Source organism: Lactuca sativa, chromosome 2, assembly GCF_002870075.4.
Source record: "Lactuca sativa cultivar Salinas chromosome 2, Lsat_Salinas_v11, whole genome shotgun sequence".
NCBI lineage: Eukaryota > Viridiplantae > Streptophyta > Magnoliopsida > Asterales > Asteraceae > Lactuca > Lactuca sativa.
Window position 1 is genome coordinate 197,145,791 of NC_056624.2, and position 13,926 is coordinate 197,159,716.

General features: G+C 33.9%; 2 protein-coding genes across 2 annotated transcripts; one reads left to right on the top strand and one right to left on the bottom strand.

The window, feature by feature from the left end:
* Nucleotides 1–423: 423 nt before the first annotated feature.
* Nucleotides 424–4,156, bottom strand: LOC111899790 (uncharacterized). Its single transcript, XM_023895642.3, has 9 exons — nt 4,002–4,156; nt 3,270–3,547; nt 2,997–3,201; nt 2,764–2,854; nt 2,550–2,695; nt 1,764–2,007; nt 1,589–1,693; nt 1,121–1,505; nt 424–1,045 (listed from the first exon to the last, which is right to left on the bottom strand). Exons 2-9 carry the CDS (start codon nt 3,496–3,498, stop codon nt 558–560), a joined length of 1,893 nt encoding a protein of 630 aa, XP_023751410.1. The 5' UTR covers nt 3,499–3,547; nt 4,002–4,156; the 3' UTR covers nt 424–557.
* A 7,767-nt stretch (nt 4,157–11,923) lies between these two features.
* Nucleotides 11,924–13,913, top strand: LOC128132449 (uncharacterized). The gene is made up of 3 exons (XM_052769027.1): nt 11,924–12,348; nt 12,455–13,828; nt 13,882–13,913. Exons 1-3 carry the CDS (start codon nt 12,279–12,281, stop codon nt 13,911–13,913), a joined length of 1,476 nt encoding a protein of 491 aa, XP_052624987.1. The 5' UTR covers nt 11,924–12,278.
* Nucleotides 13,914–13,926: the final 13 nt, after the last annotated feature.

Consider the following 13,926-nt stretch of genomic DNA (forward strand, 5'->3'; position numbering starts at 1 on the left):
GGCCGAGATTAGTGGATGGGTTAAGGAAACCATCTACTGATTCAATCAAGAAAAATGAAATTGCCGGATTTACAGGAAGTGAAGCAAATTAGGGACAAAATTGGTATTTTACTTTGACAGAATTGGGTGTTTTTAAGAGGACACGTGTGAGGGTGGTTTTGTTTATTAGATAGGAAGATGTCGCTAATACAAAAAAAAAATAATAATAAATAAATAAATTGGGCTCCCTAAAATATATAGGCTTTGTGTTTGCATACCCACGATTGGCCCCGTTAAAAACACCGTACTATCCCAAACCTTTATACCTTATAACAACCCGACACATATTATAAAACTAGAATTTGCTTTTTTTTTTTTTTTTTTTTTTTTTTTTCTTGAGTTTAATTCTTTTAAACTAATGTATATCTTATCAACAAAGGAATGTGTTGTTATGCTTGCTGAATCCATTTCTTTATTCATAAAACATTAATATAACATTACTTGCTGAAAAGCTGAATGTCTCTACTACAAGATGAAATTCCCAGAAAAAATCAACCAAAATTCAACACTCGTCAGCTTCATAAATTCTTCCTAGGCTCAGTCGTGAGCCCAAACCCAAACGGATACAACGGGTCATAATGCGAGTCCCCAACATTCATCGGAAGCTGATCAACAGATTTGAACCAAGTACGTGCAAGCTTCCCTGTAAAACCGTAGTCACCAAACAGGACATCTGTGACACCTTTACCCTCCGTTCCCGGAAGCCAGGCGGCGACAAGGGCGTCAATGGTTTCAACATACGGCTGCACCACCACAGGCCTGCCGCTGATCAAAACCACCACACATTTCACTGCACCACACACATTCTTGATGGTGCTTGGTCCAGGCTCCGGGATTGTCAGATTCTTGCTGTCCCCAAACGTCTCGGCGTACGGGTGCTCTCCCACTACCACAATGGCATAATCAAATTTGTTTGATTTTACAAAATCGCCATTAGGGTTTTCGTTGTAGACCACTTGAGTTTTTGGATCTACGGCACTTTTGATGGCCGATAGGATTGTGGTTCCTGCAAGATCAATCAAAGGGTGTATTTAAGGTTTTGTTATATTCAATCGTTTTTTAGAAGGTGATTTGATTGTACCAGAAGTGATATCTCCTGAAAGCCCTTGCCACTCGATCGTCCATCCACCACATTGATAACCAAGATTATCGGCATGGGCTCCTGCAACTAGTATCTTCGATGCTTTTTTAGGAAGAGGTAACAATGGCTTCTTTGAGGATTTTCCGTTTTTCAATAACACGAGTGTTTTTCTCACGGCTTCCCTAGCCAGATCTCTGTGCTCCTGGCTTCCAAGGTACTTGGTCATGCTGTAGTCTGCCAATGGTTTTTCAAACAGACCCATGGTGAACTTGACCCTTAGGATCCTCTTCACTGCATCGTCTATGCGACTCATGGATACGAACTTGTTCTTGACTAGGTAAGTTAGACCATCGATGAACTCTGTGTAGTTGTATGGTACCATGATCTGCATGCATATAACCAGTATATTAATTTAAAGTTATTTCGATATTTCATGGTTGAAACAAGAACAGGAAAAATCAAACACACCATGTCAATGCCAGCATCCATCCCAGCTATGATTGAATACGTATAATTAGCATGTTCAGGAGTCGTGATCCTATCAATTCCTTGCCAATCTGATATAACGATCCCCTGAAATATTCAAAGCCAACCGAAAACCTCATAAGTTGTTCAATTGAGCAGAAAGAAGAAGCTTTTTTACCTTGAATTTAAGTTTGTTTTTAAGGAAATCGTTGACAAGGTAACGATTGGCGTGCATTTTGATTCCATTCCAGCTAGAATATGAGGTCATAATAGTAGACACACCCTTGACGATTGAATCATAATATGCTGGCATGTGGATGCTGAAGAATCCTTTGGGATCTATGATCGTGTTGCCCTCGTTCGTGCCCAAGTGAGTTCCCCCATCTCCTAAATAGTGCTTAGCACATGCTGCGATCTTATCTCTGCAAAAAGGAAATCAACAAGCGTATAGTCACAATCTCATCTCATCTCTAAATCAAAGTATCAAACGCCATTTGATTTCGTCTGAACTTGCAGGATTCCGGTGGAAGTTTCCGGTAGCTGTCTAGACCCTAAAAAACAGGGGGGTTTTATTTTTCAAAATCTCTCATAGGTCAGCCCACAAGTAAGCTTGACATCATATGGTCATGGTCTAATAATATTAAAACCTTGACAACAACCGGTTTGTCTCTAAAAATCTTCCTACTTTTCTTGATTTTCTTGGTTTTAATTTTCTAAGATTTTAGAAAGTGGAGCACATGTTCACACCAATTAAAGATTCTATTGTAATCCCTTGACGCAATATATGGATAAGACTAGTCAAACTTATGCATCATGATAAGATTAATCAATCACATATGCTTGAAAGATATATCCACTCTGTACCAAAAAAAGAAACTCATCATCTAAGATCTAACAGCAACACCACTTACAAATTTTATAAAAAAAAAAAAGTTTGACTAAAAAGGCGAATAAACAAACTTACTGTCCACCGACAAAAGGAACACCCTTTCTTGATCCAGCAGGGATGTCTCCTTGTAAACCTGGTATAATCTCAGTCATCAATTTAACGATCTTTGGATCTTCACTGTAACTCTCAAAACACCGACCCCATCTCGGATCTCTACACACCTGTAATTATTCACAAAGATAATTAATTTTATTTTACTGAATGACATGCTTCAAAATTGTCTACTTACTGCAATACAAGGTGCAAAAGCATATTGTATTCCGGTGGCTCGAACTTCAAGAGCAGTTGCAGCTCCAATCTTCTTAACCAGAGCAGGATCCCTGTTCAAGATTTTGGCATTTTGTCATGTCATCACGTCACACATTTCAAGAAGCTACTTTCAGACCATAATAGACTTGCACATTATGCATTAAAACTTGTAACCGATCTAGATTTAGGAAAAGAAGGTGCTTTCGGACTTGCCTGGTAACTCCAAGACCAACATTGTGAGGAAAGATTGTAGCTTTGTAAACATTGTTATGGCCATGAACAGCGTCGATCCCATAAATCAAAGGTATCCCCAATCGGGTCGATAATGAACCCTTTTGGAAATCGTTGACCATGTCAACCCATTGCTCTGGGGTTGCATGTTTCGCCGGAACACTCCCTCCTCCGCTCAAAATACTCCCTGAAAACGAAAACAAGTGTAAGAAACATCTCTAACACAAAAAAGCAGAGTCGGAATGATTCTTGTACCTATTAAGTACTTCTTCATGACCTCATTTGATGCGACTGTTCGATCGATCTGGGTCATTTGGCCGATCTTTTCCTCTACAGTCATCCTTTTCATCAAGTCTTTGATACGAACGCCGAGCTTTTGTTTTGGATCTTTGTATTTGAAGTACGCTGCTTCAGCCATGGACGCCCAGCAACACATCACTATGATCAAGAAAACTGAAAATTTCCCCATGTTCTTGACCCCCATTGCAAATGGGAGTGTGTTCTTCTCTAATGAAGAACAAGTGACGATATTTCTACAGTAAATAGAAGTGGATTAGGTTGTAGAAGACAAAGAGTTGGGTGAAGATTTAATATATACAATACTCGGATTTCTTTTTCTCAAGATTGGGTCCCATCTTCTACTTTCAAGAGTTTATAACTTCAAATTGGACACAACCTGTGCTGTTTGGATTGAAAACGGCTCTAATCTGTATAACGGGTGTTATAATAAAGTATGTATTTAAGCTAAAAGACAAAAGGAGAAGAAGTAAAGTGTGGAATTTTCAAATCTATGTATGAAAATCAGCATTCAAGGTGTTATGATTAAGATTACATGTTACAAACACCATTGATGAGCAGGTTGCAGAAATACAGATGAAATTATCAGATTTGCTAAGAATTAAAATTAAAGTTGAAGCATTTTTAGATGTTTTAGTGGGTTTAACATAAATGTACAGAACTACAGAAAATGAATGGGATTTTACTTACAGAGATGCTTAAGAGAAAGAGAGTGGAGATGGTGTCTTGTTCTAGAGAACAAGATGGATATTTATAGAACCTTTTTCACTTTTTATTTTTAAGTTTTATCTAGACTGACGGCTTGTATGGGGAGTGGAGAGCGTGTTCTTTCCTCTCTTAATTATGGACCACTTGGTCTTTCTTTTCATTAATATCACGATGTTTGAAGTTTATAACATGGTTTTCTTTAGCAATTATTAAAGATCTTTCAAATCTTTAACATCATTTTACCTAAAACATTGTTTAATAAAAACTATCCGTTGTGCTTTTATTTGTCTAAGTATTTTGATTCTCACCAATTCAATTTAGAAAAGGATGAAAAGCTTGTGTTTAAGTTTCATAATCTATTATAAATTAACTAAGATGATAATTGATTACATTTTTTAAAGATAATATATAAATCTAACCTTATAAACGCGCTATTTAATAAAACTAAACATTTTTTTTAGAAATGATCACTTCTTTTGGAATAGCGTATTCCAGAGCACATAAGAAAATTTCGGACTTGACTCAGGCAACGTATTCTGGATAATTTATTTTTGTCCGTTTGTGGATGGTTGGTAGGAATTAGACTGGAATATGACGCCTCGTATATTCCGAACTAAAAAAGTGTATTCTGGATTGTACTCCATAATGCTCGTACACTTCGAAGGTCTATTCCCGAGAGCTAAAATTATGGTATTTGTGTGGTTTTGCTCCATAAATTTCCATATATGCAGTATATTTGTATTTTTGATACCTTCATTACACGTTCCGGAATGAGTACGTATATGAGATTTTTTCGAGTGTCAATTTCTAGTAGAGAGCAATGACAATATATCGAAGGATCTATGTAATATATTGCTCTACACTATACATGCTTTGATGTAGATATAAATAATGACATCAACTTCGTCGGGTTAATTATGTTGGTTGCTTAAGCAAATACGTCTGTCTTTTCAATGTCATGGATCAAATATAGTTTTTGATACCTTTATTACACGTTCATTACACATTCCGGAATGAGTACATATACAAGATTTTTTCGAGTGTCAGTTTCTAGTGGAGGACAATGATAGTGTATCGAAGGATCTATATAATATATTGCTCTACACTACACATGCTTTGATGTAGATATAAACAATGACATCAACTTCGTCGGGTTAATTATGTTGGTTGCTTCAGCAAATACGTCTATCTTTTCAATGTCATGGATCAAATATAGTTTTTGATACCTTAATTACACGTTCCGGAATGAGTACGTATACAAGATTTTTTAGAGTGCCAGTTTCTAGTGGAGGGCAATGACAGTGTATCGAAGGATCTATGTAATATATTGCTCTATACCACACATGCTTTGATGCAGATATAAACAATGACATCAACTAGACGATAGTGATGTCAGATATTTTCTTAGTTTTGTTAGCAATATGGCTCCCAACACGCTACAATTGTTTGTTGTTAGTAACGTTATGGAAAGTGGTATTCATCGATTTGTCGGGGAAAATCGTTCTGGTGGAAATTGGTCTTCTGGTACTGGAGTAACCAAATGTGTAATTTATTAACTATGACAACCAACCATGTTCCTTTTTATAATGGCCCTGTACATGGGGGTGATTATAGAAAAAAAGGTAAGATTGTTTTTGATGCTTGTCCTCCAGTTGATGTTGACGAATCTGAAAATAATGATGCAAAAATAATGATGATGGTAATATAATTCCACATGGAGAGACAGTTGAACATTTTCAGAGTTACACTGAATTTCATGGGGAAGATACTGAAGGTGAAGATGAGGAAACTGAGCCCTTACAACCCCGAAAATCACAATAGGAAAAGTTTCCTTTTTATTTTCCGTTTCTGAAGAAACACAAACCACCCATTGGGGTACGCCTCAACCTTTACCATTACCTGAACTAGCTCAACAAAAACGTAAATATGTCATAACCCACAATTATCCTTCCTATGTGAAGTTATTCCAACTCTTTAAGAGCAAAGAACAACTTAAGCTTAAGTTAGGATTAAAAAGTGTTACTAAAGGCTTCCAATATAAAGTGAAAAAATCCACAAAAGACAGGTTAGAAGCTATTTGCTTTATGGATAACTGTGACTGGCAGATACAAGCAACAAAACATGATACTACTGATACATTTCAAGTGGTTAAACTATCGGAGAAACACACTTGCTCAAACACACAACTACGTCACCATCATCGACAAGCCAACAAAAAGGTATTAGGTCACTTGTTAAAGGGCATATTGGTTGATAATACATGTAGTATGTTGCGGGGGAAACAAAGACAAACAAGTTTAAATGACTGTCTTAGTGTACATATTTTATACTGGCAAACACGGAGTGCTAAAATGTATGCTCTAAATCTATTGAGAGGGACCCCTGAAGAAAGCTTCCAAAGTCTACCTTTATATTGTTACAACTTGGAGAAGAAGAATCCAAGGACGGTTACATATATAAAGATGACTTATGACAACAAATTTGAATACTTTTTCATGGTTGTCGGTTGTGCAGTAATATTTCTTCTAATGACTTCTTTATAGTTAATGTTGTTACACGTGTGTTTAGTTAAATGATGTCATAGTAAATGCTCTTTAGGTTTGAGCATTTCAAACAACTTTGCATCCTATTATTATCATTGACGAAGCACACCTTAAAGGAAAATGCTTGGGCACCATGTTCCTAGCAGTATGCATGGATGGTAATAACCAAACACTCCTTATTGCATTTGGAGTTGGGAAAACTGAAAGTGGGGAGTCATGGATTTGGTTTTTATCAAGACTCAAAGAATGTATTGGGGACATGCCATCTTTGGCTATCATATCAGATAGAGCCAATTCAATTGAAATGACTATTCAAGTTGTGTTCCCGAATGCATATCACGGACTCTGATGTCGCCATTTGTTGATGAATATGAGAGCAAAGATCGGTAAGCGAGAGAGAACAAAGATTTTGTTTGGGGAGGCTGCAAAAGCTTACCAATAATCTAATTTCAAAGAAAGCTTGAGTGAGTTGCGCTGTGCACTAAATGAAGATTGTTGTACATGACTAGAGAGAATCAGTTATGAGAAATGGGCAAGTTCGTGTTTCCTTGTGATTCAGTACAATATTATGACATCAAAAAGTGCTAAATCCATCATTGCGTTATCAAGAGACGCACAGAAAGTACCAATAACAATGTTGATTGATTTCTTTTAAGCAACTATGCAGCAATGGTGGTATCAACGACGTAACGTTAGAGGTAACTATTTATATTATATTACTTCCATTATAAGGTTAGTATAAAAAATTGTGTATGACAAGATATACGTACATATTTTTTTATAGCTGAAAGAAAAAAGGATATTACAGAGTAAGCTGAGAAAGTTATCGATAGGAGGATCAACAAATCCTCTCGTTTTTTGGTATGCCAGATTGATCAAAGCAGATATGAGGTGATTGACCAAATGAAAAATGGTATAGTAAACTTGGAATCGCATTCCTACGTGTGTGGGAAATGGCAATTGTTAGGTATACCTTGTTCTCATGCAATGTCGGTATTCCAGGAACTGAGATATTAACACTGCAATACATAGGTGTCATCGGACTTCACAATGGAAACATAATTATCAACATATAGAGATGTTGTGTTTCATGTACCTTTTCCAACTGAATACGAACAATCGGATGACGCGATGGTTGTATTACCACCATTAACGGACAAACAATAAGCTGGATGACCACGAAACCATAACCGCATCCCATCCAAAGGATAAGGTCCGATTAAGAAAAAATACAGTCGTTGTCAAAGGATCGAGCACACACCCAGAAACTATGACGCTTAGTTTCCCGCATATTCAACAAAAAATGAAACTTCTAGTAGAACCAAGTCAAGTGCCAAAAGTAACGTTAAGTCTAAGAGTATATCTAACATTAAAAATAGTCAAAATAGTAATCAACAATAGGATATTGTTGACCTTAAAAACCCATGATGACATTTGTATGAAATTAGAATATTTTACATTGTTTGGAAACATAAAGTTGTTTTTGCTACATCTCCATAAGGAAATTGTTTAAAACACACACACAAGAAAAAACCCATAACTCAAACATCAGGGTATAGGGATGAGCATAGGCGGGTACCCGCCTCATTTGGCAAGAACCGGAACCGGTGGTTCCTAGAAAGTTAGAACCGGAACCGGTACCGCTCTAGACAGTTCTTAAATGTTTGGAACCAGTCCCAGAACCGGCGGTTCCGGTTCCAGGAACATATAACCCGGTTACATTAATTTTGTTAACTTTTGTCAATAGAACCGCAATTTAGTTCGATCCAAATCAAATCAATTTGGACCAAAGACGGACAAAATCGGACCAATATATTATAAACTGGTGTGTGTATATATATATATATATATATATATATATATATATATATATATATATATATATATATATATATATATATATATATAACCGGTTCTGAAAAAACGAGAACCGGAACCGGAACCGCTTAAGGCGGTTCCATAACATTAGGAACCAGAACCAGAACCGCTTAAGGCGGTTCTAATACCAAAACCGACAGTTCCGAGGGGGTTCCGGTTCCAAAAGCGGGTACCCGGTTCCGATGCTCATCCCTATCAGGGTAATCTGCAACATATATCCACGGGACACTCTTAATCCACCACAAATCAGCACGCTCCTCTTGAGTATGTTGCAACAATTCGTTGGGGAGACGCTACATCAAACAATATATAAATGTTAATCTTAAGTTATTTTCTCATACCAAATTATAAATTATAAGGTGAACTAAGCTACATACCTTAGTAACATCAAGAATATGTTCGCACTCAACATCATACATACGCCTCATCATGGGGTATGCAACTGCCTGAGGGATAATACCCAATATACGGGAATCAACTATAACACTATAGGGAAATATCTCCATGATCCAAATATACAAAATTAAGATGCCAAACAAGTAACCAACTTAAGAAAGTTATAATACTTGTTGCTTAAAAACATTTTGAAAACAATGGACATACCTTAAACGCATATACAAATCCCTGCAGAGTATATGTGTGTCTACTACCGATTCTTGGTTCATTGGGGTTCAAATGCTCCTCAATCTTGTCAAACACAGTACATAGTTGTTTGTAAATGAAATACCATATCACTTTACCCCATGGGTACAATTACACTTAATAAGGTTTTTATCTTTACAAGGACATGGGGTATGATTAGAGAAAACCTCATTTAAATCTAACATCATATTATCTTCACAACGAATGTGTCTATCTTCTGGAGTGAAAAACGTCGCCTATATCCTAAATATATGTTTGAAACCACCATATTTTTTTCCTTTAGTTTCTTTGTGATTGAAGTCGCTCCTGCTGCATTTCTAAGTGTTGTTTCTAGTACCTTATACAATAAAACTATATCACACGATTACTACAACATCCTCACTTGTGTGACCTCCATATCCCGCTTGTGTTCATCCTTAATAACATTTAGAACCATTTATGGGACAATAACTTGAAAGGGTAACAAAATTTTAATTTTATGCACAGTTAGTCATTGAACTTTTTCGTGCTTGATTTATCCTTGAATTATTTGAAATTGCTCACATTTTACCCTTATGACCGTTTAACATTTACACGTTTCAACAAGTTCAAGGATTAATACATCATGAAAAAATATTTAGTGACTAAATATGATCAAAAGTAAAATACATTACCTCACAAGTCATTATCCCATGTAATTTTGATGCACATAACCCTATAATGTAAACACTCATATTTAGATTCAGATTTAGAATAAAAATTCTAACAAACTTTTGATAAGTACCAAAAATAACAAACTTAGAAGAATAACTACACTGAATAAATTTCTTATGTAATAATAAACTACATAAATAAATGACAAAATTTCATAATTGGTCCCTGTGGTTTGCAAAATATCTCATTTTGAGGACTTTCAAGCAAAATGTCACGCCGCTAGTCCCTGTGGTTTGTAAAATTACATGAAAAGTCCACGCTCTGTTAAATCTAACTTTTCAGCTGTTAGATTTTAATGAAAATGAGTATTTTGCCGTTTTACCAAATTTGCAGTATACCACAAACCTCAAGGACCAGCTGTGTAATTTTGTTTATATTTAAATTATAAATATAAATTTTGTGTATATTAAAATTATAAATATAAATTATATATATATATATATATATATATATATATATATATATATATATATATATATATATATATATATAGATAGATAGATAAATATAATGTAAACAATTTGATAATTTTTTTTTATCTTTATGCAATTTGTTTTCTATTTTTATTTTATAATTTTAGTTATTTATGGGTTTTTAATGTTTTTATTTATTTTGATTCAAGTAAATAAACTTAAATTCGATAAACAGTATCAAAACCGTTTTTTCTTACTTGTGAAATGAAACATTAATGTTTTTATTTAATTTTATGTTGTTACGGTAATTTTTTTTTTTACTTTGATGATTTATAGTTAATATCGTTAGCAACTTTATGTTTGCATTTATCATTATCATTATTTCACCTTTTGTAATTTTATATATATTTAATTATTTTTTATTCTTTTATTTTTTCTTTATTTTGATTCAAGTAATAAAAAATAGAAAAACAAAAACACAAAACACCAAAAGTGTAATATATATTAATACATTTTACATTTTTCATATTTTTTTTGGTTTTTTTCGTATTTTTTTAAATTTTTTTGTATTGTTTTATTAATCTTATCATACTATTTTTTTTTAGTTTTTTCCTATTTTTTGTTGTTTCGTTTTATCTTTCATCAATTTGATAAAAAAATTGACCTTTTTCTAAAAGTGTAAAATGTAGGAATATATTATAGTATATTACAATTTTGGTGTTTGAGTTTTTTTGATTTTCTGTCTTTTTATAAATAATTTTGGTTATTTATGGTTTTTGTAACTCTTTTTTTTATTTGTATAAATAAAAAATTTATGTTTATTTTCTTTATTTATATTTTTAAATATAACTATTTTATTTACTCGAATCAAAATAAAAAATGTTACGAAAACAATAAATAACCAAAACTATAAAAATAAAAAAACTCAAACACCAAAATTGTAATATACTCTAATATATTCATACATTTTACACTTTTTGGAAAAGGTTAAAAGAATTATCAAGTTGATGAAAAACAAAACGAAACACCGAAAAAAAAAGGAAATAATTAAAAAATAATATGATTTTTTTTAAAAAATTAATACTAAAAAGTTTTAAAAAAATACGAAAAAAAACAAAAAAAAGAAGAAAATGTAAATGTATTAATATATTAGTGTATATACAATTTGGTGTTTGAGTTTTTGTTTTTTGTTTTTCTATTTTTCATTACTTGACTCAAAATAGAGAAAAACTATAGAATAATAATATATAATTAAAATTATAATAAAAATTGAAAACAAAATGTGAAATAATGATAATGATAAATGCAAAAATGAAATTGCTAATGATATTAACTATGGAGCATCCAAATAATAAAAAAAACATTAACGCTTCAAATCACAAATAAGAAAAATTAAAGAAAAAATGATTTCGACATGGTTTATCGAATTTAAGTTTATTTACTTGAATCAAAATAAATAAAAATATTAGAAAAAACCATTAATAACTAGAATTATAAAATAAAAATAGAAAACAAAATGTCAAAAAGATTAAAAAAAAGTTATCAAATTGTTGAAATTATATATATATATATATATATATATATATATATATATATATATATATATATATATATATATATATATATATAATTATAAATTTAGAAAAGTATACAAATGGTCATTGAGATTTGTAGTGTATTGCAAATTTGGTATAAGGAAAAAAAGTTTTTTTCATTAAAATTTAGAGAAAATTACACGGTTGGTCCCTATGGTTTGCTCTTACTTGCACGCTTCGTCCCTGGAAAGAATTTTTAACTCGGACAATCCCTATAACTTTATTTCGTTACCCGCCTAGTCCTTCAGTTAACTTTCCGTCTTATTTGGGGTTAGGAACTACTCACGTGAGTGGCACGCTGGGGGCATTTTTGTCCTTTCAACCCTACAATATATTAGCGCCATTTAGAATACAGACCGATGGTTTTACGATTCCGATCATCGTCAAACCAAAACACACACAAACACACACTTGTCAGACGAATTCCCTTTCTTCTCTCAAACGAAAACCCTAGTCGCTAGCTAAAACTTTGTATGCTTTTCCAAATAATCAACAATGCCGGTTTGGAATTTAAGTGAAGCACGAGGACGGATGATCAGTGAAGCAGAAGTTCGTCTTCAATATGGTAAGTTCGCCTAGTCCCTAATCTCGTTTTTATTTGCATTTGCTTCGTGAAATCCTACAACCCTAATCAAATGTTAATCAAATTTTTTGGGGCATTTCCTTAATAGGTGATCATCCGACCATGTTTTGCATGCTATTAAACCATGGTGGAAAGTTTACTGATTTTCCTGGAAGGAAGTATGTAAACGGAAAGAGACATTACGTTGACTTAATAGACATCGAGACTTTCTGTGTTCACGATATTGATGACATGATGGTGAAACTTGGGTATATCGATGAAAATCTACATGTGGAGATGTACTATCATTTTCGAAGGCCACTGTGCGATTTGGATTTTGGCTTGTTTGCTTTAGCTTCAGATGATGATGTAAGGCATTTAGCAAAATATGTTGGCCAGCATAAGCTAATAGAGGTGTATACAGAGCACGGGCAAACGAAATTACACACATACTCGATGTCACCAAACCCATCTAAGGTACGTATAGTTGAGATTGATTGTACCCCAAAAAGATTGTTTTTGGAATGGCATGATACACAAGTTGAGCCTAATGATGTGTTGACATTTGAGCCTAATAGAAACAACCCTCCTGTTTCACCTACTAGAAATGAGCCTTCAATTGACAAGGTGGACATGGTAAGTGATAATGCAAACATCATGGAAACTGAAATTGAACATAGTAGTGATGATAATAGCAGTGGTGATGAGATCAACAGTGGTGATGATAGTGAGAGTCAAGATGGTGACTTTCTTCTAGACGAAGACAATATCATTGATGATGTTGAAGTTGACATGAGAGAATTCCACTTGAATGTTGACCCAGATGTTGAGTGGATTGGAGGTGCTTCTAAAAGAAAGAATCATGTAGTTACAGAAGATGGGAATGAAGCAGACCTTGAAGTTATAGATATGGAACTTTTCTTGTCCGACTCTTCATCGGATGATGGGATCGAAGGAGAAAGAAACAAAAAGATTAAAGCTATTAGAAGGGCGCATGAGAACGAAAATGCTCAAGTCAGTGAGCCTTTCTATTTATATCAGAAATTTAATTCGTCAAAGGAGTTTAAAGATATGGTTAACCAACATGCAATAGATACAAGAAGGGAGTTGGATTTTGAGAAGAATGATAAAAACAGAGTAAGGGTTGTATGCAGGGGAACCATAACAAGCCTAGGTGGTGGGACCGGTCAAGAAGTAGTCAATGAAGAAGGTAAGTGTCCTTGGGTTCTTTTAGCCAGTAAGTGGAAACACGACAAGGATTGGACAGTTAAAACATATGTTAGTGAACATAAATGTCTTCAAACAAGAAAGGTTAGGGCTTGTGATTACAAGTTTCTTTCAAAGCAAATTCTACAACTGGTGGAAGCAAACCCAAAAATTCCAGTCAAGGCTTTAAGGGAACAACTTCAACGTATCTACAAAGTAGATATTTCTAAGATGAAAGCCTTTAGGGCAAGAGAAGCAGCCTTAAAAATTATCAGGGGTGATTATGCCACTCAGTACAAGATCTTACAAGATTATTTGTTAGAATTGCAGACTCAAAACCCAGACACCACTATCAAGCTTGATGTCGAAAGTGAA

Bases quoted from the DNA above. Each gene is read 5' to 3' on its own strand.
- LOC111899790 (XM_023895642.3), bottom strand. From the start codon at position 3,498: ATGGGGGTCAAGAACATGGGGAAATTTTCAGTTTTCTTGATCATAGTG. The intron at 1,506-1,588 runs GTGTGTTTGATT...ATATGCATGCAG, and splicing joins TGGATGCTGGCATTGACATG to ATCATGGTACCATACAACTA. The intron at 1,046-1,120 runs GTACAATCAAAT...TTGATCTTGCAG, and splicing joins TTCAGGAGATATCACTTCTG to GAACCACAATCCTATCGGCC.
- LOC128132449 (XM_052769027.1), top strand. From the start codon at position 12,279: ATGCCGGTTTGGAATTTAAGTGAAGCACGAGGACGGATGATCAGTGAA. The intron at 12,349-12,454 runs GTAAGTTCGCCT...TTTCCTTAATAG, and splicing joins AGAAGTTCGTCTTCAATATG to GTGATCATCCGACCATGTTT. The intron at 13,829-13,881 runs GTGATTATGCCA...TTAGAATTGCAG, and splicing joins AGCCTTAAAAATTATCAGGG to ACTCAAAACCCAGACACCAC.